Below are 26614 nucleotides of genomic sequence, written 5' to 3' on the forward strand. Positions count from 1 at the left end.
AGAAATTGGTAGAGGTTAGGAACTGGACATTAGTGCTAAGAGTCCGTGGCTGACCTTTCTCTTCCTGATTCCTTTGATCATGAGCCCATAAGATTCCTATTTGCAATTTTCTCTCCCTGGAGAATTAATGTTTTGGTAACTGGATGGATATTGCAAAAGTTGTCTAATCGTATGTTTTGTTACCTTGAAACTTCTATTTATCATCTTACAAAGTCGAGAAAATAATGAACTTAAAATATTTTAGATGAACCAAATACAAAATATACTTCCAAACAATTTGTTTATGGTAGTTACCTTGTTTTATATGAAATAATTGACTGATAAATTTGTTTAGTATATTAGTTTTACCCCTTACTTGAGCATGTTGGCAAATCACAATGGTTGCTTATCGGCTTAGGGAGATTTTAATTGTTCATTGTAAGATTGAAGAGTGGATATTGTGTTATTTAAGAGTGAGATACTTGTACATGGTACGTATGTAAAAAACAAGTCACCAGAAGTAGATTGGACTATAAAATGTCTACTTTGGATTCTAAAAAATTTTTTAACAGTAACCACATCAATAAAACGTGAATATCATTATACGTAATATCATCAACCAGGAGAATAAGAGGAGGCAGGAATAACTCGTGATCGTATAATACGGAAAACGGGAAATCCACCTCCTCTACTCGAGCTTAATAAAGAAAACGAGAGAAGGGGTAACTCGTAACTGTAGTAACAGAAAACGAGCACTCCATGCTCACGCTCTCAAGGTTACATAATAAAGAACCAAAATCACACAATAATATGATAAGAATAATGATAAAATTGTAATAACCAAGAACGAAGAATAACTACAACGTAACAAATAAACATAAAGATATAGTCTAAAACGAGCACCTTCCTGAGGCGTGTACATAACTATAACAAAGACTAGATCGATATTCTTCGTCCAAATTGGACTTGCTAGCAAATAAATACCATATAAAAACCAATAATAAATAATGATAATAATATTGGTCATAAAACGTAAGTGATATAACCTAGATGACAGAGTACCAGATGGGCAATATTAACTTGAAAAACTACCGAAGCGAACAAAACCAAAATGGCTGCCGATAACGAGGCAGGCCAACCACTTCCAAAACTAAAATCCACAATACTGGAAAAAGAACAAATGCCTGGTACTGAAAAAACTGTCAAAACAAACTATGGTTCTTAACATTGGTAAAGGTGAAGTAGCAACGTCAGTCATGTTGAATTAACGACAATCACTTGCAAAAAACACCGAACAAAACAATAACGACTTAGCGGGCAAGTCCAAAACAGAAGGATGACCTGGAGGGCGCGAGTAGTAGGTGTCGGTGGGGTAGTCCAACTGTGTTCTCTAGGGCCTGTCACGGCCCTCCCCTTTGATGAAGGGATTATCTAAATGGAAGACAGCCTGTGAATAGTGGTTTTCACACGCCCTTGTTGTATACACGACACCCACAAGGTGATCGTGCGAGGGTAGTAACCTCTGCATTCCATGCTTTTATCTTTCTCTAGTATATTTGGAAGATTTATATTAGAAAAGTGTAAAGAAGGACCCTTTTCACCGGGCGTCACAGGTCTCTCCCCAGAAATAGATTTTTCCTTCGTCAAAATCCCTTTATTATTATTATTACTATTACTATTATTATTATTAATTGCTAAGCTACAACTCTAGTTGGAAAAGCAGGATGCTATAAGCCCAGGGGCTCCAACAGGAAATATAGCCCAGTAAGGAAAGGAAACAAGGAAAAATAAAATATTAAAAGACCAGTAACAACATTAAAATAAATATCTCCTATATAAGCCATAAAAGCTTAAACAAAACAAGAGACAGGGAAATAAGATAAAATAGTGTACCCTCAAGGAAGAGAACTTTAATCCAAGACAGTGGAAGACCATGGTACAGAAGTTATGGCACTACCCAAGACTAGAGCACAATGGTTTGATTTTGGAGAGTCCTCCTTCTAGAAGAGCTGCTTACCACAGCTAAAGTCTCTTCTACCCTTACCAAGAGGAAAGTGGCCACTGAACAATTACAGTGTAGTAACCCCTTGGGTGAAAAAGAATTGTTTGGTGTTGTCAGTTGTATAAGGACAGAGGAGAATATGTGAAGAATAGGCCAGACTATCTTGGTGCGTGTGTAGGCAAAGGGAAAATGAACTGTAACGAGAGAGGATGATCCAATGTAGTACTGTCTGGCCAGTCAAAGTAGTATCTCAATGGGTGGTTGGTGCCCTGGCCTACCTACTGCCTATTTTGTAGTAATTAGAATTCCAAGGTTTGCTAATGATGTAATCTTGATCTCAGAGTGGATAATGCCTAGACAAGGGACACAGTCTACAAGTGCTATGTGCAGCTCAGTGTAAGAAATGCCAAAGTATTTTTGCAGTTTCTCTTTTGCTTTCTCTTCCTTTGCAATTATTTCCTTTGGTCAAGACCCACATGCCTGTCATAATGCTTTAAATACTATTTCAATCAACTTTTCAGTTTTTGTTTAATTAAAACTCCTTTTTATTTATGATTTGTAAAGCCCAATTCATCGCTGAGATGCAAATGGTGAAAATCCTGTAGTTGTACAGTACTGTGAAGTAGGGGAGCAGAAACAAGAGCTAAAGTAAAAGGCTATGTAAAAAGTGTATGCAGCTATGGTCCAAAGTGATGCTGCTAAGACCTTTTAGTAAGGCATATAGTACATCATATGAAGTTCTCTTATAAAACTAACCTCTCTGCGCTGTAAAGTAAACATATTGTTTCAGCTTTCGAGACTTATTTGTTATTACAGTTAGGTGAAAATTTTTAGTAAGCAGCTAGGGTCCAGAAGACCCTTGTTTAAGGCATACGGTACATTATGTGAAGTTCACCGATAACGCTAACATCTCTGCGCAGTAAAGTAAACCTATCGTTTCAGCATTTGAGACTTTGTTGTTACAGCTTTGTGACTTTTTTTTTTTTTTTATTTCTTAGTACAATGAATAAATCTTCTCATGTCAACTCCATTTGCCAAGAAAATTTATTCAGGTAGAATCATATTATAGTTCTGTGAAGGTATTATGGGAATAATTTTTAACTGACTTGTCGTATACAGTACAGTATTAATTTCCCTTCGATTAACAGCTGTTGTAATTTTCAGCTATGAAGTTGGTGAAAGTACGAGCTTCAGCCATGCAGTACGCTTCAGAAATTACACCAAGTGGAATGATGACTGTATTATATGGACCAGATTCAAGGCTAGAATTTGCTTGTTCAGTCGCTAAAGAATTTTGCAAAAGGAAAGGATTACCCGATGTAGATTGCAGAGTTGCAAGCTATCTGTATCCACATTGTAAAGTAATTGCTGGCAATGATGAAGTAAGTAAAGTTGTGTCTCTTGTTAAGTATAATTTACTGTATTGACATTTTTCTTACAGTTTACTGGGGTTTTCTTAAGTTTCTTGGATAGTGAGGAATTTTGGGACTACCTAGCCAGTGTATATATATAAGATTTTGTTATATATATTTACTAATGGTGTGTTTTTGCCCAGGGTTTATGATTCTTGTAACTTGAATATTAATGAAGTAATAATCAAACTTGACTGACCAAAAAGGTGTAGGTTCCCCAGTTATTAGGAAATATTTAAGTCAAATAAAATGTTCTGCTTACTATACTAAATACTTCTGTTTCAGGCTCTGTCCTTCATTGATAAAAATAAAAGCGACTTTCGTTTAAAACGATTAAAGAGATTGCCTGTGTCAGGAGCATTCCACACCGATCTGATGAGACCTGCAGCAGACGCAGTTAGAAAGGTAAAACCAAATTATAGATTCGGTATATAAAACGTTGGTATCTATCAAAATATTGCCAATATCTTTTATACTTATTGAATGTCTGACAAATTTAAAAGCCAAACTGTGTGATGGTATTTGTAATACTACTACAACTACTACTATCACTATAGTGTTATGCCCTAAGACAGGTCCTGGTCTATCAAAACATTACCGATATTATTTTATATACGTATTGAATGTCTGACATTTAAAAGCCAAACTGTGTGATGGCATTTGTAATACTACTATTACTATAGTGCTCTACACTAAGGCAGGTTCTGGTCCATCAAAACATTGTCGATATTATATTTTATACTTATTGAATGTCTGACATTTAAAAGCCAAACTGTGTGATAGCATTTGTAATACTACTATTACTATAGGGCTCTACTACACTAAGGCAGGTTCTGGTCTATGAAAACATTGCCGATATCTTTTATGCTTAATGAATGTCAGACAAATTTAAAAGCCAAACTGTGTAATGGCATTTGTAATACTGCAATTACCATAGTGTTCTGCCGTAAGAGAGGTTCTGGTTTATCAAAACATTGCTGATATTATCTTTTATATTTATTGAATGTCTGACAAATTTAAAAGCCAAACTGTGTGATGGCATTTGTAATACTACTGCTACTATTACTACAGTGTTCTGCCCTTAAAGCAGGTCCAGTTATGGATTAGATTTCCTCCATAATTCCCTATTCATGGCCACTTCTTTATGCTCTTGGTACCTTCTCCCTCCCTTCAGGTCATCTAGCATTGACTTTTTCCTTCCTCTAGGTCTTTGTCCTTCAAATTTACCTACTTTAATGTCCTTCAGTAACCATCTCTTAAGATTTGTCCTATCCAGTTTTTCTGCCTTCTCTTTATTGTAATTAGGGTTTTCTCTTTGCCTACTATTCTCTGTATTATTTGTCTTTTTGTCTACAGTTTATTTTGAGCATCCTGCTTCATATCAACATTTCAAAGGCTTCCAGATGTTTCTTGTCAGTTGCTTTTATAGTCCGTTTGACAGTTGAAAAAAATCATTAAAACAAAAAAATAAAAAAATCTAATTTAAATCAGATTTTTAATCAATTTTCTTGATTCAAATGATTTATTTTTCAATATTTATTTGCTGCTACTGATTATTTGTTACAGACAATGAGGGTATTTTCTGGTATTGAACTTGATGTATGTTGAATGAAACCATAGTTTGATATACATTACTCGAGATGAGTTTTTCTCTTGAAAACCAAAATTCAGACATATAATTTAATCGAAGCAGACGTCATAGCAAGTATTACATAAATAGAGAGAAAAACAAGCAAAACTGCAATCAAACAAAAATGCTAATATACATCAGTTTTATTGTAGCATACAGTACACAGTAAGAAAGAAACTAAAAATATATTAAAGACCATGTGCATACTGTACTAATAACAAAATTTTTCATTTTTATTAATGCTGTTAAAAAAATATCAAGACCTTTATAATTTGTATAATTGCAACAGCAACTTCCGTTCACAAGAACAACAAGTTTACCCGAAATGTTATAGCTATTAACTATGATTTTGTTCATTTGTTGCAATACTTATTAGTCTCTCTAATAACTAGTTTTGGAAGTTTTCTTTTTTTAAGGTAATTTCTGACATTATATTTCATTTTGATTTAAATCATGAATTTTTTCTCATTTAGATTGAAACAATTCTGGTTTCAGAATTGTGCAATGCTACACTCCATATGTGAAACGTTTTAAAAATCTTTTCACTTCCATTTTATGTTTTTCCATTAATGTTAGTCTCTCAAAAGCTACCTTACCTTGGGCTATTCTATTCTTAATATCCTTACTACAGTTTCCCTCTAGTGTTATACTTCCCAAGCACTTGAAATGACTGACTTCCTCCACAACTTCATCTCCAATCTCCATGCTTATTGGAGGTAGTCTTCATCTTCTAGCAATTCTCATTATCCTAGCTATATTTATTTTCATTCTATGCTTCTCTGCTGTCCTGTTTATTTTATATATCATCCCTGTAAACCCTCTTTTGTGCTAAAGACAACTGCCTTGTCATCAGCTTATCTTATAATTTTCACTTTCTCCTCCTACCTTAATTCCATCTTCTAGATCTTTCAGCGACTCTCATCATTGATTATTCATGAACAGAATTGGTGGTAGAGAACATCCCCGTCTGACTCCTCTTCCAACTGTTCCAGGTTCCAAATCATCACCTGCAATATTTTCTGTTACAGTTTGATTTCTATATAAAATCTTTATTAACCTTCTTTCTCTTCCAATCAATGGATATATATATTTTTTTTTTTTAGAATTAAGTACCCTTTCAAATGCTTTCTCTTAGTCAATGAAAAAAAAATTCCTCATTAACAAATGGAACTTATTTTGCATCATTCTCATACAGCCAATTGCCTCATGTTCCACATCTTTATCTAAATCCAAATTGGTCCTTTCCAATATACTGTATTCTTCAGCTTTTGCTTTTAACCTTCATGCTAATTTTTTAAGCATTATTTTTGTAATACAATGTTACAAAAGGCTAATGCTAAATAGGCAGTGAACACAAACTTTATTGGAAAGAGTGGTTTTGCCAATATAACTTTATAACAAACCCTGATAAAATATATTTGGACCTAATGGCATATTTTTTTATCATAATGGATTTCTGGCATTAGTTGTTGTTTAAGCTCCCCCCCCCCCCCCTCTCTCTCTCTCTCTCTCTCTCTCTCTCTCTCTCTCTCTCTCTCTCTCTCTCTCTCTCTCTCTCTCTCTCTCTCTCTCTCTCTCTCTCTCTCTCTAGTTAATCTGCCGGAAAATATTATTTCATGATAATATTGGCCAATATAAATTTTATTACTTAACAATTTAAAGTTCTCTAAAGGAAATCATTTCCATTTAAGCATGCAGGTTAAAGATATAATTTTTCAGGCTATTTTTTGTTAAATAATGTTAGTTCAATTTGAATTAGATATGTTTTAAAAGATGTTAGTAATGAGAAGAATTTTTTTATGCATAAAATAGTCAGTGTGTCTTCAAAACTAAAAGAAATGTTGTAGTTATGTACTTATGAAAAAAGTTGTAGTAAAATTCTTATTTCTTATACAGTACAGTACTCGCCTGATTTTCATATTGCTTTTGTCTTTGGAAGCTTGGAATGTCTATATTACTACTTAAAATAAATTTTCCAGTTTTCTTTCCTTCGAATGCAATAATGCATCTAAGTAAAGCAAGGAGATTAGTGTGTAATATGCTGTGCGTGTCTGATAGCTTCTTCAGTCTAAAATTAGTCTTAAAAGTCGACTTGGAACATGTGCACTTCCACTCCAGATAGGTTTTTTATCAGTGTTTTCCTCTCCAGCTTTGTTACCATTAGCTGCAATGTTGAACTTAAGAATTATATATTAGGTAATCTAGATACTCTTTCTTTGTGCCACGTGCCTGCAGCGAGTCTTTGTAATTTGAGATTCTTGCAATTTGTGCGTAATCGCACTGTTCCTTCTTGGGCATGTTTCATGATCAAAAGAAACATCAAAGTGTAAAAGAAGCTTTATTCGTAGTTCTGGGGTGATCTGGAGAAGATTAAAACTTCTGGCTTATAGAGACAATGATACGACTTCAGTCTAACAAGTTCATTTTAATAGTCATGAGCTTACTAGAGTTTAATGTCTTAAACTTCTTTAGTGGAAACACAAAACGAGGAAGTGTTGGAGTCAGGGTAATTTTTCATGGCTAACCTTTCATTTTAAAACCTTAGGCTAATGCTCCTCAAATGCTGGTTATGGCTTCTAGTACACCACTCAGTAGAGATTCTGGTGGTAAATGGCTCCTCTCAGATTTTAGTACTCTTAGGCTTTCAAATTCTTTAATTACTTTATTTTTCTGCCAAAATATTTTTTTATGGCAGGAAGATCAGTTTATTTTGAATCTTCAAAATCATCAGAAGTATGATAGATTTGTATGTGTGAAAAGGGAAGATTTTATATAATTGTAAAGTTTTTTGAGGATTGTATAATAAAAAGCTTGATATATATTTCCAGCAACCAGAGAATTAAAAACGGAAGTGATTTAGCCCTATCTTTTCAATTTTCTTTTGTAAATCTTACATCCAGTAAGTCCCAAGCTATGTTGAATCTTGTAGATTTGAGGTTATAATACAGATTTCTTCATTTCCATGATGAATCTTACCTTTGAATGCCAAGGTGAGAAACTCTTGAATGAAATTGAAGAATAGCCATGCACCAAACTAAGTACCATTCATCCTTGTAAATTATAAGAATCAAGTAGCAATTACAATTGTCTTCTGTTAAATTGTTTATTTTTTTTTTATATATTGTAATCCATATCTAGGTACTGCAAGTGTTCTTCATAAGCTTGGATTGTTAAATTCATTAAGGATTCAGGAAATAGATGCTCAGATTAGATGTAAAATCTTCAAGTTTTCTCCAAAGCAGTGAAAGGATAAAACTTGCTTCTCTGAATTTTAAGCTGTGCAGTAGTAAAGCATACAATAGTACCTTAATAATAAGACAGACAGAAAGACCAGTATTCATTAATGCAGTCTAATTGGATTTCATTTTTTAGATGTTTACAGAAATCAAGCAGCAGTTAACAGCTTTTATTAGTGACAGTTCAGAGATATATAGTAAAAATGTAGACTATTTTTATGAATTATTCCATTGGTTCTCAAGCTTAATCCAGGACTACACTGAGTATTTGTCACTTAGTTTCAATTGTTGAAGAGAAGGTTTTGTTGCAGTCATTTAATAATGTTTGTCTCCCCCAAAAAGGCAGACCCAAGGCAGAAGGGCCTCCCCCGCTGTGATTGGTGAACCCTCCTTCGGCTCTTCCAGATTTGGTAGCTACGTGAGAGGAAGCATCTTTGGGCAGGGTTGTGGGTTCGGTCACGATGATCTGTACAAATACCAAGTACAGCTGTCCCATGATAGTTAATTCTGAAATTCTAAAGACAAGGAAGTAATCATTACTAAAGATTAAGTTGGAACATACGTCAATATTTCAGTAAAATAATCTAGCAACAGTTCATAGTACAGCAAATAAGGCAGTTCAGCAAGTGGCAGAGTAGAAAAGCCTTCAGCCTCAATAGTCCAGAGGGTACCAAAAAGGAGTGATTTTTGTTGCGGCTGTGTGTGCCATATAGTAAGAACTCTTAGTAGTTAAAATTTTGGAACTTTTTTTAGTGTTATTTATTAGAGCAATAGAAAGCCCAAGTAACACAGTTGGTGCCGCACTAGCAGTCAGATGGATGCAGGCCCAGTGCAACTGCTGCTGTCCCTTCAATAGAACTGTTGTTGCAACAATCCATACCTGAAACAGTGCAGTAGCAACTGAGCAGTGATTTGCAGTAGCAGCAAGAGCTTTCACATAGATGCAGCTGTATTTGCTGGTGCAATGAATGATGCATTAGCAGTAGTACTAGAGTTTCTGCTGCAGCTGGAGTTGTAGATGCAGCCGCAATGAAGCTGGAGTTGCAGTGGAAGCAGCAGCTGTGGATTTGGAGTTACAGATAAAGCCGGAGCACATGTTGGAAAAATGCAGCTTTATATGAATGATACTGGACCACATCCGCTGCACATGGTGCTGAAACATCTGCTGCTCATGATGCTGGAGCATATCTGCTGCACATCAATGATGCCAGTCTATCATCTCTATGTAAATGATGTTGTACCATATAAGCTGAATATGAATTATGCTGGAATATTTCAACTGCACATGAATGAAGCTGAAGCACAACAGCTGCACATGAAGCTGGATCATAACAGCAGCACATAAAGCTGGTGTATATCAGCTGCACATGAAGCTGGGACATTTTGAAAGTACACATGAAAATGCTGGAACATTGTAGCTGCACATGAATGATGTTGGGGCATAACAGCAGTTAATGAATAATGCATGGACATTGAAGCTGCACATAAAGATGCCGGAACATTGATGCCACACATGAAGCTGCCATAGCATTGATGCTGCACATGAAGATGCCGGAGCATTGACATGAAAATGCTGGAATACTTAAGCTGCACATTTAAATGCCAGAGCATTGAAGCTGCACATTATGCCGGAACATTGATGCAGCACATGAAGATGCCGGAGCAGTGATCCTGCACATGAAGACGCTGGAACATTGAAACTGTACACGAAGATTCCGGAACATTGATGCCACACATAAAGATGCCGGAGCATTGGTGCTGCACATGGAGATGCCGGAGCATTGGTGCTGTACATGGAGATGCCGGAGCATTGGTGCTGCACATGAAGATGCCAGAGCATTGATGCTGCGCATGGAGATGCCGGAACATTGGTGCTGCGCATGGAGATACCGAAACATTGGTGCTGCGCATGAAGATGCCGGAACGTTGATGCTGCGCATGAAGATGCCGGAACGTTGATGCTGCGCATGAAGATGCCGGAACGTTGATGCTGCGCATGAAGATGCCAAAACATTGATGCTGCGCATGAAGATGCCAAAACATTGATGCTGCAAATGATTCAGCTTTTTCATGGGCAGCTCAAATGTTTCAACATTGTCATGTGAAGTTTCAATGTTAAGTGTTCATGTGCATCCCCAATGTTCCAGCATTTTCATGCGCAGCCCCAATGTTCCAGCATTTTCATGTGCATCCCCAATGTTCCAGCATTTTCCTGCGCAGCTCCAATGTTCCAGCATTTTCATGCGCAGCTCCAATGTTCCAGCATATTCATATATAGCTCGTGTTCCAGCATTGTCATGTGCAGCTCCAGTGTTCCAGCATTTTCATGTGCAGCTTCAATGCTCCAGCATTTTCATGCACAGCTCTGATGCTCCAGCTTTATGTGCAGCTCCAGTGTTACAGCATTTTCATGTGCAGCTTGTATGCTCCAGCATTTTTATGCGCAGCTCTGATGCTCCAGCTTTTTTATGTGCAGCTCCAATGTTCCAGTATTTTCACGTACAACTTCAATGTTTCACCATTTTCATGTGCCGCATCAATGTTCCTTCATTTTCATGTGCAGCTCCGATGGGGCTATCCATAGAAAAGCTGGAACATTGATGCGGCACATGAAAATGGTGGAACACTGAAGCTGCGCGTGGAAATGCTGGAACACTGGAGCTGAGCGTGGAAATGCTGGAACACTGGAGCTGCGCGTGGAAATGCTGGAACACTGGAGCTGCGCGTGGAAATGCTGGAACACTGGAGCTGCGTGTGGAAATGCTGGAACACTGGAGCTGTGCGTGGAAATGCTGGAACGTTGGAGCTGCGCATGAAAATGCTGTAACGTTGGAGCTGCGCATGAAAATGCTGTAACGTTGGAGCTGCGCATGAAAATGCTGTAACGTTGGAGCTGCGCATGAAAATGCTGGAACGTTGGAGCTGCGCATGAAAATGCTGGAACGTTGGAGCTGCGCATGAAAATGCTGGAACGTTGGAGCTGCGCATGAAAATGCTGGAATGTTGGAGCTGCGCATGAGAATGCGGGAACGTTGGAGCTGCGCATGAAAATGCGGGAACATTGGAGCTGCGCATGAAAATGCGGGAACATTGGAGCTGCGCATGAAAATGCGGGAACATTGGAGCTGCGCATGAAAATGCGGGAACATTGGAGCTGCGCATGAAAATGCGGGAACATTGGAGCTGCGCATGAAAATGCGGGAACATTGGAGCTGCGCATGAAAATGCGGGAACATTGGAGCTGCGCATGAAAATGCGGGAACATTGGAGCTGCGCATGAAAATGCGGGAACATTGGAGCTGCGCATGAAGATGCGGGAACATTGGAGCTGCGCATGAGAATGGTGGAACAATTGAGCTGCGCATAAAAATGCGGGAACATTGGAACTGCGCATGAGAATGCTGGAACATTGGAACTGCGCATGAAAATGCTTTAACTTTGGAGCTGCCCATGAAAATGCTGGAGAACATTGGAGCACATTGGAGCTGCGCATGAAAATGTTGGAACATTGGAGCTGCGCATGAGAATGCGGGAACACTGGAGATGCGTATGAAAATGGTGGAACATTGGAGCTGCGCATTTAAGCGTATGAAAATGGTGGAACATTGGAGCTGCGCATTTAAGCGTATGAAAATGGTGGAACATTGGAGCTGCGCATTTAAGTGTATGAAAATGGTGGAACATTGGAGCTGCGCATTTAAATGCGGGAACATTGGAGCTGCGCATGAAAATGCGGGAACATTGGAGCTGCGCATGAAAATGCGGGAACATTGGAGCTGCGCATGAAAATGCGGGAACATTGGAGCTGCGCATGAAAATGCGGGAACATTGGAGCTGCGCATGAAAATGCGGGAACATTGGAGCTGCGCATGAAAATGCGGGAACATTGGAGCTGCGCATGAGAATGCGGGAACATTGGAGCTGCGCATGAAAGTGCGGGAACATTGGAGCTGCGCATGAAAGTGCGGGAACATTGGAGCTGCGCATGAAAATGCTGGAACATTGGAGCTGCGCATGAAAATGCTGGAACATTGGAGCTGCGCATGAAAATGCTGGAACATTGGAGCTGCGCATGAAAATGCTGGAACATTGGTGCTGCGCATGAGAATGCTGGAACATTGGTGCTGCGCATGAAAATGCTGGAACATTGGTGCTGCGCATGAAAATGCTGGAACATTGGTGCTGCGCATGAAAATGCTGGAACATTGGTGCTGCGCATGAAAATGCTGGAACACTGGTGCTGCGCATGAAAATGCTGGAACACTGGTGCTGCGCATGAAAATGCTGGAACATTGGTGCTGCTCATGAAAATGCTGGAACACTGGTGCTGCGCATGAAAATACTGGTGTTGCGCATGAAAATGCTGGAACATTGGTGCTGCGCATGAAAATATTTGTGCTGCGCATGAAAATGCTGGAACATTGGTGCTGCGCATTTAAGCGTATGAAAATGGTGGAACATTGGAGCTGCGCATTTAAATGCGGGAACATTGGAGATGCTCATGAAAATGATGGAACATGGAGCTGCACATGAAAATGCTGGAACTTTGGAGCTGCGCATGAGAATGCGGGAACATTGGAGCTGCGCATGAGAATGCGGGAACATTGGAGCTGCGCATGAGAATGCGGGAACATTGGAGCTGCGCATGAAAGTGCGGGAACTTTGGAGCTGCGCATGAAAGTGCGGGAACATTGGAGCTGAGCATGAAAGTGCGGGAACTTTGGAGCTGCGCATGAAAGTGCGGGAACTTTGGAGCTGTGCATGAAAGTGCGGGAACATTGGAGCTGCGCATGAAAGTGCGGGAACATTGGAGCTGCGCATGAAAGTGCGGGAACATTGGAACTTCACATAAAAATGCTGGAACATTGGTTCAGCTTCTTTATGCTTGGCTCCAGTGTTCCAGCATTTTTATCTTTATGCTTGGCTCCAGTGTTCCAGCATTTTTATGTGAAGTTCCAGTGTTCCTGCATTTTTAGGTCAACTTCCAGTGTTCCAGCATTTTCATGCGCAGCTCCAATGTTCCAGCATTTACATGCGCAGCTCCAATGTTCCAGCATTTTCATGCGCAGCTCCAATGTTCCAGCATTTTCATGCGCAGCTCCAATGTTCCAGCATTTTCATGCGCAGCTCCAATGTTCCAGCATTTTCATGCGCAGCTCCAATGTTCCAGCATTTTCATGCGCAGCTCCAATGTTCCAGCATTTTCATGCGCAGCTCCAATGTTCCAGCATTTTCATGCGCAGCTCCAATGTTCCAGCATTTTCATGCGCAGCTCCAATGTTCCAGCATTTTCATGCGCAGCTCCAATGTTCCAGCATTTTCATGCGCAGCTCCAATGTTCCAGCATTTTCATGCGCAGCTCCAATGTTCCAGCATTTTCATGCGCAGCTCCAATGTTCCAGCATTTTCATGCGCAGCACCAATGTTCCAGCATTTTCATGCGCAGCACCAATGTTCCAGCATTTTCATGCGCAGCACCAATGTTCCAGCATTTTCATGCGCAGCACCAATGTTCCAGCATTTTCATGCGCAGCACCAATGTTCCAGCATTTTCATGCGCAGCACCAATGTTCCAGCATTTTCATGCGCAGCACCAATGTTCCAGCATTTTCATGCGCAGCACCAATGTTCCAGCATTTTCATGCGCAGCACCAATGTTCCAGCATTTTCATGCGCAGCACCAATGTTCCAGCATTTTCATGCGCAGCACAAATATTTTCATGCGCAGCACCAATGTTCCAGCATTTTCATGCGCAACACCAGTATTTTCATGCGCAGCACCAGTGTTCCAGCATTTTCATGAGCAGCACCAATGTTCCAGCATTTTCATGCGCAGCACCAGTGTTCCAGCATTTTCATGCGCAGCACCAGTGTTCCAGCATTTTCATGCGCAGCACCAATGTTCCAGCATTTTCATGCGCAGCACCAATGTTCCAGCATTTTCATGCGCAGCACCAATGTTCCAGCATTTTCATGCGCAGCACCAATGTTCCAGCATTCTCATGCGCAGCACCAATGTTCCAGCATTCTCATGCGCAGCACCAATGTTCCAGCATTCTCATGCGCAGCACCAATGTTCCAGCATTCTCATGCGCAGCACCAATGTTCCAGCATTTTCATGCGCAGCACCAATGTTCCAGCATTTTCATGTGCAGCTACAATATTACAGCTTCCTTCATGATCAGATTTGCTACCATGGGCAGCATTCTTATTCAACGGCAATGTTCCACCATTTTCACGTGCAGCTTCAGTGGTCCAGCCTTTTCATGTGAAGTGCCAGTGGTCCAGCCTTTTCATGTGAAGTGCCAGTGGTCCAGCCTTTTCATGTGCAGCGCCAGTGTTCCCGCCTTTTCATGCGCAGCTCCAATGCTCCAGCACTCCCATGCGCAGCTCCAATGCTCCAGCACTCCCATGCGCAGCTCCAATGCTCCACCACTCCCATGCGCAGCTCCAATGCTCCACCACTCCCATGCGCAGCTCCAGTGCTCCACCACTCCCATGCGCAGCTCCAGTGCTCCACCACTCCCATGCGCAGCTCCAGTGCTCCACCACTCCCATGCGCAGCTCCAATGCTCCACCACTCCCATGCGCAGCTCCAGTGCTCCACCACTCCCATGCGCAGCTCCAGTGCTCCACCACTCCCATGCGCAGCTCCAGTGCTCCACCACTCCCATGCGCAGCACCAGTGTTCCAGCATTTTCATGCGCAGCACCAGTGTTCCAGCATTTTCATGCGCAGCACCAGTGTTCCAGCATTTTCATGCGCAGCACCAGTGTTCCAGAATTTTCATGCGCAGCACCACTGTTCCAGAATTTTCATGCGCAGCACCAATGTTCCAGCACTTTCATGCGCAGCACCAATGTTCCAGCACTTTCATGCGCAGCACCAATGTTCCAGCACTTTCATGCGCAGCACCAATGTTCCAGCACTTTCATGCGCAGCACCAATGTTCCAGCACTTTCATGCGCAGCACCAATGTTCCAGCATTTTCATGCGCAGCTACAATGTTCCAGCATTTTCATGCGCAGCTACAATGTTCCAGCATTTATCATGCACAGCTACAATGTTCCAGCATTTTCATGTGCAGCTACAATATTACAGCTTCCCTTCATGATCAGATTTGCTTCCATGGGCAGCATTTTCTTATTCAACGGCAATGTTCCACCATTTTCACGTGCAGCTTCAGTGGTCCAGCCTTTTCATGTGAAGCGCAAGTGTTCCCGCCTTTTCATGCGCAGCTCAAATGCTCCAGCACTCCCATGCGCAGCTCCAATGCTTCACCACTCCCATGCGCAGCTCCAATGCTCCACCACTCCCATGCGCAGCTCCAATGCTCCACCACTCCCATGCGCAGCTCCAATGCTCCACCACTCCCAGGCGCAGCTCCAATGCTCCACCACTCCCAGGCGCAGCTCCAATGCTCCACCACTCCCAGGCGCAGCTCCAATGCTCCACCACTCCCAGGCGCAGCTCCAATGCTCCACCACTCCCAGGCGCAGCTCCAATGCTCCACCACTCCCAGGCGCAGCTCCAATGCTCCACCACTCCCAGGCGCAGCTCCAATGCTCCACCACTCCCAGGCGCAGCTCCAATGCTCCACCACTCCCATGCGCAGCGTCAATGTGCGAGCATTTCCATGTGCAGCTTCAGTATTCCATCATATTCAAGTGCTGCTGTGCAGACAAGTGTCTCACTAGACTGGCACGAATGTGCTAACTTTCTGTATCTTGACTTTTGTTCCACTGTTGCATGTGTACAGTCTCCCTCAAGACTGATGTTCCTCTGGTGTGTATGTGCAAACATTCTATAGAGTAATGTTCCACTGGTGCATCTGTGCAAACAGTCTCTCCTGACTGGTGTTCCACTGGTACCTATGTGCAAACTGTCTCTCTCTAGATTGTTGTTCCACTGGTGCATATGTGCAAACAGTCTCTCTCTAGACTGATGTTCCACTGGTGCATATGAGCTATCAGTCTCTCTCTAGACTGATGCTCCACTGGTGCGTATGTGCAAACAGCTTCTATGTAGACTGACGTTACATTGGTGCTTATGTGTAAACAGTTTTTCTGAAGGACTAAATAGGTATGTAGGGAAGAACTGTCAATACCATCAGCTCCACCAGAAATTCTTTTGTTGTTGGTCTTACCCCTTTCTATACAGCCCTGAGTTTATCCCATTTTTTGCTCAAAATATATTGTAATGCATTGGAGGTTATGTATTATTATTAAGGATTTTATTATTGGCAGCAACCTTTGTGGAATCTGGTGTTTAAAGGCCGCTTATGAATGGCAGAGGCAAGGGATAGCAATATTGCCCTAATAAGCCATACATATATACATATTAGTGCCCAAGTCCCCTCACCACCCAAGCTAGGACCAAGGAGGGCCAGGCAATGGCTGCTGATGACTCGGCAGATCGACTTTAGGGTCCCCCAAACTCCCATCCTTAGTTCACAAGGATGGTGAAGTTGCAGTGACTGAAGGAAGTAACTAGTCATATTTCAGAGTCTCTTGGGAGAGTCCAAAGTCCCTTTCAGATTCTTTTATTTTTCTTCAGTTATGTGGTACATGTTATTTTCCCCTTTCCTGTGAATGAGACGGTACAGTATAATAGTAGCTTTTCTAAATTAAATTTCTTATTCTAAGTTTAAGAATTGCATAAGTGATCAAAAAAAGTTAAAATTCTTCAATTTAAAAAAAAAAAATCTCTCTTTCAGGCACTGGACAAAATGCAACTTGACTCTCCAATTATACCAGTTCACTCAAACATTGATGGGAAGAAGTACAGGAATATTAAAGACATCATGTTTAAGTTGCCAAAACAAATCCACACCCCAGTGAAGTGGGAGCAAACGATGCACATCTTGTACGAGCGACACAAAGGAGTAGATTTCCCCAAGACCTTTGAATGTGGACCAAATAAGTCTTTGAAAACCATACTGAAGATGATTAATGCAAAAGCTTGGGACAACTGTAATAGTATACAAGCTTAAAAATCTGTGATATGTAATAAAACTGTAAATAAATTTATTGCATGTTTTAGTTTACTTTCATAAGTGACTATACACGTACTGTACATAAAAGAATGGGATAATGGAATATTTTTTAAAAATCTTCAGCGTGCACATTCCAACAAATTTTTCTAATCCTGTTTGACTGCAAAAATGAAAGAACTCTCAAATTATATCTTTAGTTTGCTGCATTTGATATTATTCTTCAGGATACCTCTTCTATTTTAGATGTAAATAACTATTTTTCAGTATTCATTCTTTAAAAAAACCTTCAGATTAAATTATAATGACTATCCAGATTACATATTACTTCTACAACAATTAAAATTACACAATGAATTTTTCGAGTATAATGATATCACACTTCTATAAAATATGACAAACTATAGAATATATAAAATTACACAACTTTTTAATATGAAAAAAAAAACTAATCTCATCAACTGTAGTCAAGGAAATAATAGAGAAAATGCATACTTATCTCTAAATTGTATATAGCAGATACAAGGAGTGTAAGAAAAAAAACATTAGGCAAATGAGATTACTAAGAACAGGTTATATTAAAATTTTCAAGGGGTCGAGAACCTGAAGTTTTATAGTTTCACTATGGCATTGCATGACAAAAACAAATTGAATTACTGGTACTGTATGTGTATTTTATATCCAAATAGGAGTCTTAACTACCATAGAATTCATAAAATTTTAATTCAGTCATTTCAATATTTAGTTTCAAAAACTATAACTGAAATTCATATAGAATATTTAAATTTCTTGGCATAGTATACCATTATATACTAGAAGTTTGTCAATATGTATACAAACAGTTTTAGTAAAAAAACCAAGTTAACACCTTCAAAAACTAAGAGGTAAAACAGCATTACTATCAACTATCTACCGTATTGCTTAGAATCAGAATAAAATAAAAACTGCACTTATTAAATTCTCTATTCTCAAAATTTACAATTTGAAAGCTCATAATTTATGAAATGCAATTTAAAAAACATTGAGACCTGGCAAAAGGAATTTTTTGTGGCTATAACCGACATTCATTGCAGAACCTAATCTTTAGTTTTGCAACATAACACTTTTGATTTACCCTAGAACTAGTGGAACAGCAAGATAAACACTTAGGAGCTGATGATTTAGGGTTCAAAGCAAAACTATGGAAATAGTAGGAGCTGATGATTTAGAGTTCAAAGCAAAACTGTGGAAATAGTAGGAGCTGATGATTTAGGGTTCAAAGCAAAACTGTGGAAATAGTAGGAGCTGATGATTTAGGGTTCAAAGCAAAACTGGAAATAGTAGGAGCTGATGATTTAGGGTTCAAAGCAAAACTGTGGAAATAGTAGGAACTGATGATTTAGGGTTCAAAGCAAAAATATGGAAATAGTATATCTTTAAAAAAAAAAAAAATTGTCTGAATCATTGAAAACCTGGTAGCACAAGATGTTTGAGTCAGTAATGCCAATTTTGTACAGTAGAATAGAACAAAAGATAATAACAGGAAAGATTTAAAACTGACAAGAGTTCATTTGATTCTACAATCCTGCTGGCAAGGGATTAAACTATTAAGTCTTATCATACCATAGAATAAACCTAATAGCATATAGTTGGCTAAATGGAAAGCAATATACAAGCCGCCACCCACCTAAGACCACAGTTTGAAACTGACAGGTCATGGTAATGCCGAGTTTTAAGAATAAACAATTTTGACCAGCTTGGATATTGACAGAGTATCCAACTTCCATAGAGAACACAAAAAAAGATTCAAGAAATTTGACTAACAACTATACACTCCTTAATCATACTGAACTTCATTGTTGATGTATAAAGAAGACTAGTTTCACTACAGCGAGTGAATAACGACTGCTAGATATCAAAGTTAGATACAGCGTGTAGTAAAATCTTTTCTACTTTGTCACAGGTAAAACAAGGTGAAAATGCTTGATGAAGAAATTCATGAAAAAGCAAAGGGATTTACAGTGTTCATAGACTTTGAAAAGGCTTATGACCAAGTCCCGAGACAAGAAGTATGGAGAAGTCTGAGGAAGAAGATGGTCCTAGAGAAGTATGTGCGGTTGATACAAGAGATATATTGGGAGGTGTATACCAGAGTGAGGAGCACTGTTGGAGTAAAGTAAGGATTTGAGATGAGAGTAGGATTGCACCAGGGTTCAGCACTTAATCCAATCATTTTCAATATACTGTAGTGATAGATGTTATGACTGAAGAAGTTAGAGAGGCAGTGCCATGGAACATATTGTATGCAGATGGTATTGTTGTGTGTGCTGAGAGAAGGGAAAATCTGGAGATTGAGCTAGAAAGGTGGAGAGGAGCACTGGAAGATAAAGGAATAAGAATAAGCTAGGCCAAGACAGAATACAATATTTCTACCAATGAGGCTGAGGTTAGAGACTATATAAGATTGTGTGGAGAAGAAATAAAGAGTAGATAAGTACCTGGGATCCTGAATCTATGCTAGTGGAAGTATGGAAAATGAAATAAAACACTGTATACAGGCAGCCTGGAACAACTGGAAAGCTGCCTCTGGAGTCTTTTGTGACAAGAGAGTGCCATTAAGACTCTAGGGAAAATTCCACAAGACTGTTGAAAGAACAGCAATGCTCTATGGTAGAGACAGCAGGCCTAAGGAAAACCGATGAGAAAAAGAGGGATGTAGCAGAAATTAGAATCCTTAGGTGGTTGTCTGGAGTGACAAAAATGGATAGAAAAAGGAATGACTATATAAGAGGATCAGAGGTTTAGGAAATATGAAGGAAAATGCAGGAAGGAAGATCGAGATGGTATGGACATTACTGAGAAAGGTGGATCATGTGGGGAGGCACACTATGGAAATCAAAGTTCAAGGTAGAAGGGGAAGACCAAGAAGGAGATGGAGGGACTATGTAGGGGAGAACTTGAAAAAGAAGGAGATTAATGAAGCAGAAGTGCAAGAGAGAAAGGCTAATTCGAACCGGTGACCCCACACAGAAATGGGAATAAGCCAAAGAAGAAAAAGAAAATGTGAAAATGACACACTACACAAACAATAGGAGGGACAACTAATGTAACGACAAGATAACACTAAATTACTTTCTCCATATTCACATTTATCAAGAAGATAAGAGCATTTCAGACAATTCATGTTGCTTATCTTATAGTTACTATCCTACATAAAGTATCGCTTGCAACTAACCAGAAGTTTTAAATGTCCATCCTCCATCCTTATCTAGTAGGGAAAAGCAAACTTCTCTCTCTCCTTTCGAGCAACAATCCTTGCTTGTGAATTATGTTCCAGCAGAAACCTGCAAGATTCAAGTACTGTAGAAAGCTGACTAAGTGTACACCTAGATCATAGCATTTTAAAGCCCTACATTTGTAACAGTTAAACGTTCAAATCGTCCTAATAGGAAATATGAAAGCCTAGGTTGGTAATATTAGTTACCATAGATCTGGCCTAAATGGTTTGTTCACAATAAGATTGGTGCCATAAAAAATAAGTCCATGAAAATTTAACAATTAGACAAGATGAAAATGTACGAGCAACTAATTTTTTTTAATTAGATGGTTTCCAATACAGTGTAATGTAATTATGTTTTTGGTTGAAAATTACAGTGGCATACAAATTTCTTTAATGCTTTTCTTCATTGTGTAAATTCTGGGATAAAATCCTATGGTTAATTTCCCAAATGCCTATTAAGTCTACCTCATGGCTAACCTGTAGATTGTCTGAAATTTCCTACATGTATATGGAATCAGTTATGAATTACATGAAGCTGTATTATCAAATTCACATTTTCACAAAGCCTACCTTTTATCAAAGATATTGGGTTTTAGGTATACTGTACACCTTCAGTTTGGTTAAAACTACTTAACATAGCACAGTACAGTAGTTGTGCAGTAGTATAGTACAATACAGTATGTGTATTTAAATCAGCATCTTATTTCTTCGTAAATACTCTTTTGACAAAGAATTAACGTAGTTCAACATTTATATTGATCCATATGTATTCTTTATAATATAAGTCTTTTGACAGTTTATATTAGAATTTTTTATTTTCTTCAGCCCTTCTTGTCAATATAAAGTTAAAAAAAAATACCCCTCGTTGTTGATAGTTTTTAATGCTAACCATATAGCAGTTTTTTTTATTTTTGTAAAAAGTGAAGTAAAGTACTATACATTACCATTTGGTTGTGTTTTTTTTTTCAGTACAATATTGAAGATTTTGCCTGAAATATAGATTACTCCAAGTTAGTCGCTGCATTTTTGCATTAATTTGTTCATTATTTAAACCATTCAAAGGTTTATCACATAATTGGATGAACACTAAGTGTATATAATTTTACTTTAATAAACACTATGTAGAGTGGCTTAGGGCAAAATTACAAATATTTTTTCATTGACAAGTGAATAACTATTTAGGATTAATTATCTTGCATCAAATTTTTAGCTTGTTAGTTATATCATTGATCTTATAGTTTATTAAATACCATATTTTGCCGAAAGTTTTGTTGGTTAGCTTAACTCCCTGTGTATTGTATATTGACTTCAGTTGACATTGTTACTAACTCATTGCAGAGGCACAATTCTTAAACCTACACAAGATTATCTGGTCTAGACTTTTGGCAACACGATGCAGTTTCCAAGTTCTTCCTAATAAACTGTATCAAAGGATCTAGTTTAGCAACTAATGGTAAGAAATGTTTGGATTACAAAATCTAAATAGGGATAGCTTTCCCATGAAGGCTATTCACTTCAGAAATAGATACCTATACAATAATTGGTTGCTATAAAAATCCACCATCCCCCCCCTCTCGTTATAGGGGAAGGTCGAGATACTTCTTTAGACATGAAGAAAGGAGCTCCAAACTGTAACTTGCCAGCATCAGGTCCAATCCAGCACGTAACATTTCGAACACTTGCAACCCGAAAGGGATGACAGAAGAATGAAGGGGAAGAGCCAGTCAGACTAGCATTAAGTCACCATAGGCAAAACATATTGTCTCGTGTGGGAGTTGTACTAGATACACAACTACTTGAGCAGCCGCCACCAGACCAAGCACAAGGGTGTCGAGGGACTCCTGGCTATACGCTTGTTTTCAAGTAAAAGGTGGTGAATGTAGTCTGCCCCTTTCAGACACCGGCCTTCAACACTTGGCCCACTGGTAGGTTTCTTCTGAAGGCAAAAGTGGGGCCAATACCCCTAACTTATGAGATTTGGTCTTATCTGGGACCTTGACCCTCTCGTCAGTCGAGGTGTGTACTCTACAGATCATCTCACAGTGACAGAAAGAGAAAGTTTCTAGACACATCGGTTCTGCCAGTGCTAATGAAAAGTCTGACACTCGGGCCCGAGATGTCTGGTCCTTTTAAGATAGAACCACAGAACCTTCATGAGGCACAAAAATATCTTTTCTCCATCACCACCCGACAGCTCCCGAAGAGAGGGGATGGTGATTTAATTGAACCTGGGGTTATGCGCCGTTGGGTTTTGTGTTTTGGCCAAGAACTCATTCACAAAACTGGAGAATGACCGCCTTCCATCCCTTGGTGTGGAGTACTAAATAAGAGACCGAGCAAATCGCCTACTCTCTTCGCCAAAGCTAAAGCTAGCAGAAAGACAGTCTTGAGAGTCAGATCCTTGTCTGAAGACCTTCAAGGGTTCAAACAGGGTGTGCGCAAGAGCATCAAGGACCAGAATCCAGGTCCTCTCCAGGGTCTTGGGTGGGCATGATGATCTAAACCTCCTCACGAGCACAGACAACTCCCATGAACGGGTGACTTCTACTACTCTGTCAAAATACCACGATTTAGGCCGTGCAGTATTCTTTTAACAATGGTGACTGGAAGGCACTCTTCTCGGCAAAGGAAGACTAGAAAATCCGCAATATGTGTTAAAGTTGCCCCAATCTGATAAATACCCCTTCTACGACACCATTAATAGAAGATGGCCCACTTTGCCTGGTAGAAAACTATCAAGGATCCCTACGGTATCTGGACATCTCCTGAGCAGTGCCTTGGAAAAGTCTTTCACTTGGAGGAGATGCTAGATAGCCTTAAACTGTGAAGAGCCAAGGAGACTACACCTGGTGGGTGTGGCTGATAGAAGAGTGGGCCACTGGGGCAATTCTCTCTGGACCTTTACCAGAAGCAATGGCAGAAAGAAGAACATGTCCCGGTGATCCTACGAGTACTGGAAAAAAAATGTCTAAACACCTCACATGGGTCCGGAATGAGGTAGAAGAACCAATGATCCTTCACATATCACTAGAAGGGATCTCTGGTGGAGGCACCCTTGTGGGAATTAGTTTCTCCAAGAAGACATTGCCAGCACCTAGCTGGTACTTCTGTATTGGACAGGAACGGTCGTGCAACCGGGGGTCCCTTGACATGGGGATGTGGCTCTGGTACCCACACTCGTAAACTACTGGGGTGCCATCAGCCCCTCGAGAGGTGATGTCACAAGGAGCTCTATCCTTGCAACTATGGCTGGTCTTCATGGACGCGACCTCTTCCTCTTTTTTTCCCCATCTTAGAAGAAGCGTCAGAATCAGTCGGAGGATGAAGAAGAATGGAACTCCCGCTTCTTCCTCTTCCTGGCTCTGAAAGTAGAGCAGTCAAGGTCTAAAGTATTCATAGAGACTGACGCTCTAGTAGGAGCCACAACACGGGGGCACACTGTCACAAGGGATGGGAGAAGTATACTGTTCTCTCAACGCCCCACAATAAGTGGGGCCAAAGGCACAGCCACATTCACAGAGGAAGCAGGAACTGGCATGGAACCCCAGACACAAAGGTCAAGGTGATGGACAAATGGGAAGGGGTGGGAATCACAGAGGCCAGGTCAGGGATCAGTGTACCCCGAAAATGGGGACAATGTTTACCTTGTCTTAGTACTTCTTACACCCACCTATATAGTGCAATACCTGGGATCCACCTTTGACTTGACTGCCTTCTTAGGCTTTGGGGGAGATCCACTAAGGTCCCTGATACTCTGAGAACCACCATGACCTTCGCCACTGGAACCACTGATCACTTGGAACACTTGTACAGGAGGAACCGGGGGGGGGGGGAAATAGTAGCTTTGGCTACTAGCTCTTTCAAAATGGTCATGTACAGCCTACCTAAAAGACCTAAGGAAGCCCAAGAGTCCTTAGGTCAAAATTATTGTAGGAGAAGAGCTTCCAGCCTCCTTAGTGGTGCAGTGAACTGTAGGGTTTCCCACAAACTTACAAAACCTGAAAAACTCTCCGATATAGATCAGAGGGTTCCTAGCCCCTCCCACATACTCGATAGGACTGATCCAGGAACTTAAGCACAGGGGTGGCAGGAGCAGAAACATCCGGAAGGAAACGAAAGCTGCAAAATTAGAGTTCTCTGGGTATTGCCAAGTCAGACCACGACTAAAGCTTTTCTTCTACTTCAGGGCATACGCCTGCCACTGGATAGGAGACCATGACCTAAACTCAACACATGGGGGTAATTGCGAACAATCATGCCTCCTACAATACACAAAGATGTAGTGTGGATCTACAGCTGGTTTAGACATAAAACAGTTTAATTGTCCACCCTTTCTCTGGCAAACACGAAGTTCTGGCTTCCGTTCAAGCTTCACAACTAATCATTTCCCTGCAAAGAAAAATAATAGAGTTTGATAAGGTGCTGACAGTACTGTATGTCCATACAAGTCAGCTGCTGAAACAAGTGAAGGATCTCCCTCTTATGTGGGGGCAGGCTCCTCGCCCACACCCTCATTAGCTGGATAACGGCACATTACCCAACTTTAAAGACAGTCCAGATTGCGCTGACACAATCTCCCAAATTAAAGGAGAAGGGTTTGTATACTGCATAGGAACAAATACAACTTCCAAACTTAAAAGTCCCAACCCAAATAATTATCAAAATTTATACAAAAGCCCACTACTTACAAAAGACAGACCCTTTCCAAGTTAGCATTACATGTTCAATACCTTTTCACATTAAATTTGTAAAGTAATCCCCTAAACTTCCTATTTTAGATCTTTTTAAAGGTTACACAGGCTACAAACTGAAGCAGACTTAAGCAATCATTATAACTATTTTTTTCACAATATTTTACAAACTTGCACTGCAAGATTAACTCTCAAAAGTGAAAACCATGAAAAAATGACCCTACTTTCTCTTGTTTACAATACAAACATGCAATTCTGGAAATTCCTGTGTAGCATATTGATAGCCTTAGTCAATTTACACAAGTACATTTAAAATGAAGCACTATTCAAGAATAAGCTATTCCCAAATATTTGGACTTCAGAAGTTACTTTATATGCAAGTGGATATACCCAGGAAGTACAGGAATAATAAAGACTGTTAAGACTTACATGCAATAGAATCTGGAGACCAATAATCCATGGACTGGGATGATGTAAGAATCAATGTGGAGGGCCTACTCCAAGTACCACGGAGTCCCAATAGACCCAATGGTTGGACCAAGTATAATGGCACCTTTTAATTCCCGTGGTTCTCCTGGAGGCAGTCCATTTAATTCCTGCCAAAAAGCAATAATAACTACAAATTCTGCTATAACAGTACAATATAGAAACCATCGAGATGGAAGCTTTTTTCCACTTGGTGACTCTTGGAGAATCATTGTTAAGCAACAGTTTTAACACTTGAGCCATTACAGCCTCCTCAAACGATGGATGTTCAGACACTGCAAGTAGAATAATACATTTAAATTTGTATGCAAGCATATCTAGTCTCAGTACCGTTATACTTTCATGTTAATGCACGACTTATAAATGGAAGCCCTACAACATGCAACAGGTGCACAGTATGAGCAACAAAGAGTGTCATGTTGAGGTCTAAAAAGAATGAGAACTAAGCTTTTCAATAATGATTAAACTACATAAAAAATATTGCCTGCAAACTAAAATATTTTGCACATCGATTTTAAAGTAATTTGATGGAAAATAATACAAACACGGTAACTTAAAATGAGTTTTTATTCTGACCAGATTTTATAAGCAAATGAAGGACAAAAACATAATTCATACCTCCTGACCAAATCACATCATAAAAATGTATAGAACATAATCAAGACAGATTTCATCATGGGCAGTGGAAGTAATAAAAAAAAAAATAATGCTGTTTACAACTATTGTAATGCCATGAACATAATCCATAAGGTGCTTCAGAAAATGGAAATAACTGTAAAGTACACAGGGGAAGTATTGTAAATTAATATTAATCAATAAAACAGGCAACGAATCAACAGAAAGGTCCAACGAGACTGCAATACCACCAAAACTCGTTGCTTGCTGCGATTTTGCACGAGGGCACAGATACTCCTAAAACACTGGATA

General features: G+C 39.8%; 1 protein-coding gene and 1 long non-coding RNA gene across 2 annotated transcripts in view; one reads left to right on the plus strand and one right to left on the minus strand.

The window, feature by feature from the left end:
- Positions 1–17288, plus strand: part of beg (malonyl-CoA-acyl carrier protein transacylase beg) — a 130020-nt gene extending 112732 nt beyond the window's left edge. Inside the window, 4 exon segments of the mRNA XM_068351999.1 lie at positions 3146–3363; positions 3679–3798; positions 16976–17065; positions 17067–17288. Of these exon segments, the coding sequence (XP_068208100.1) occupies positions 3146–3363; positions 3679–3798; positions 16976–17065; positions 17067–17099 (461 nt within the window). The 3' untranslated portion in view covers positions 17100–17288.
- On the minus strand, positions 8416–25836 carry LOC137621587 (uncharacterized). The gene is made up of 3 exons (XR_011040259.1): positions 25631–25836; positions 20466–20574; positions 8416–8774 (listed from the first exon to the last, which is right to left on the minus strand). It is a non-coding gene; the product is annotated as an uncharacterized lncRNA (long non-coding RNA).
- Between the last annotated feature and the right edge of the window lie 778 nt (positions 25837–26614).

Source organism: Palaemon carinicauda, chromosome 28 (genome assembly GCF_036898095.1).
Source record: "Palaemon carinicauda isolate YSFRI2023 chromosome 28, ASM3689809v2, whole genome shotgun sequence".
NCBI lineage: Eukaryota > Metazoa > Arthropoda > Malacostraca > Decapoda > Palaemonidae > Palaemon > Palaemon carinicauda.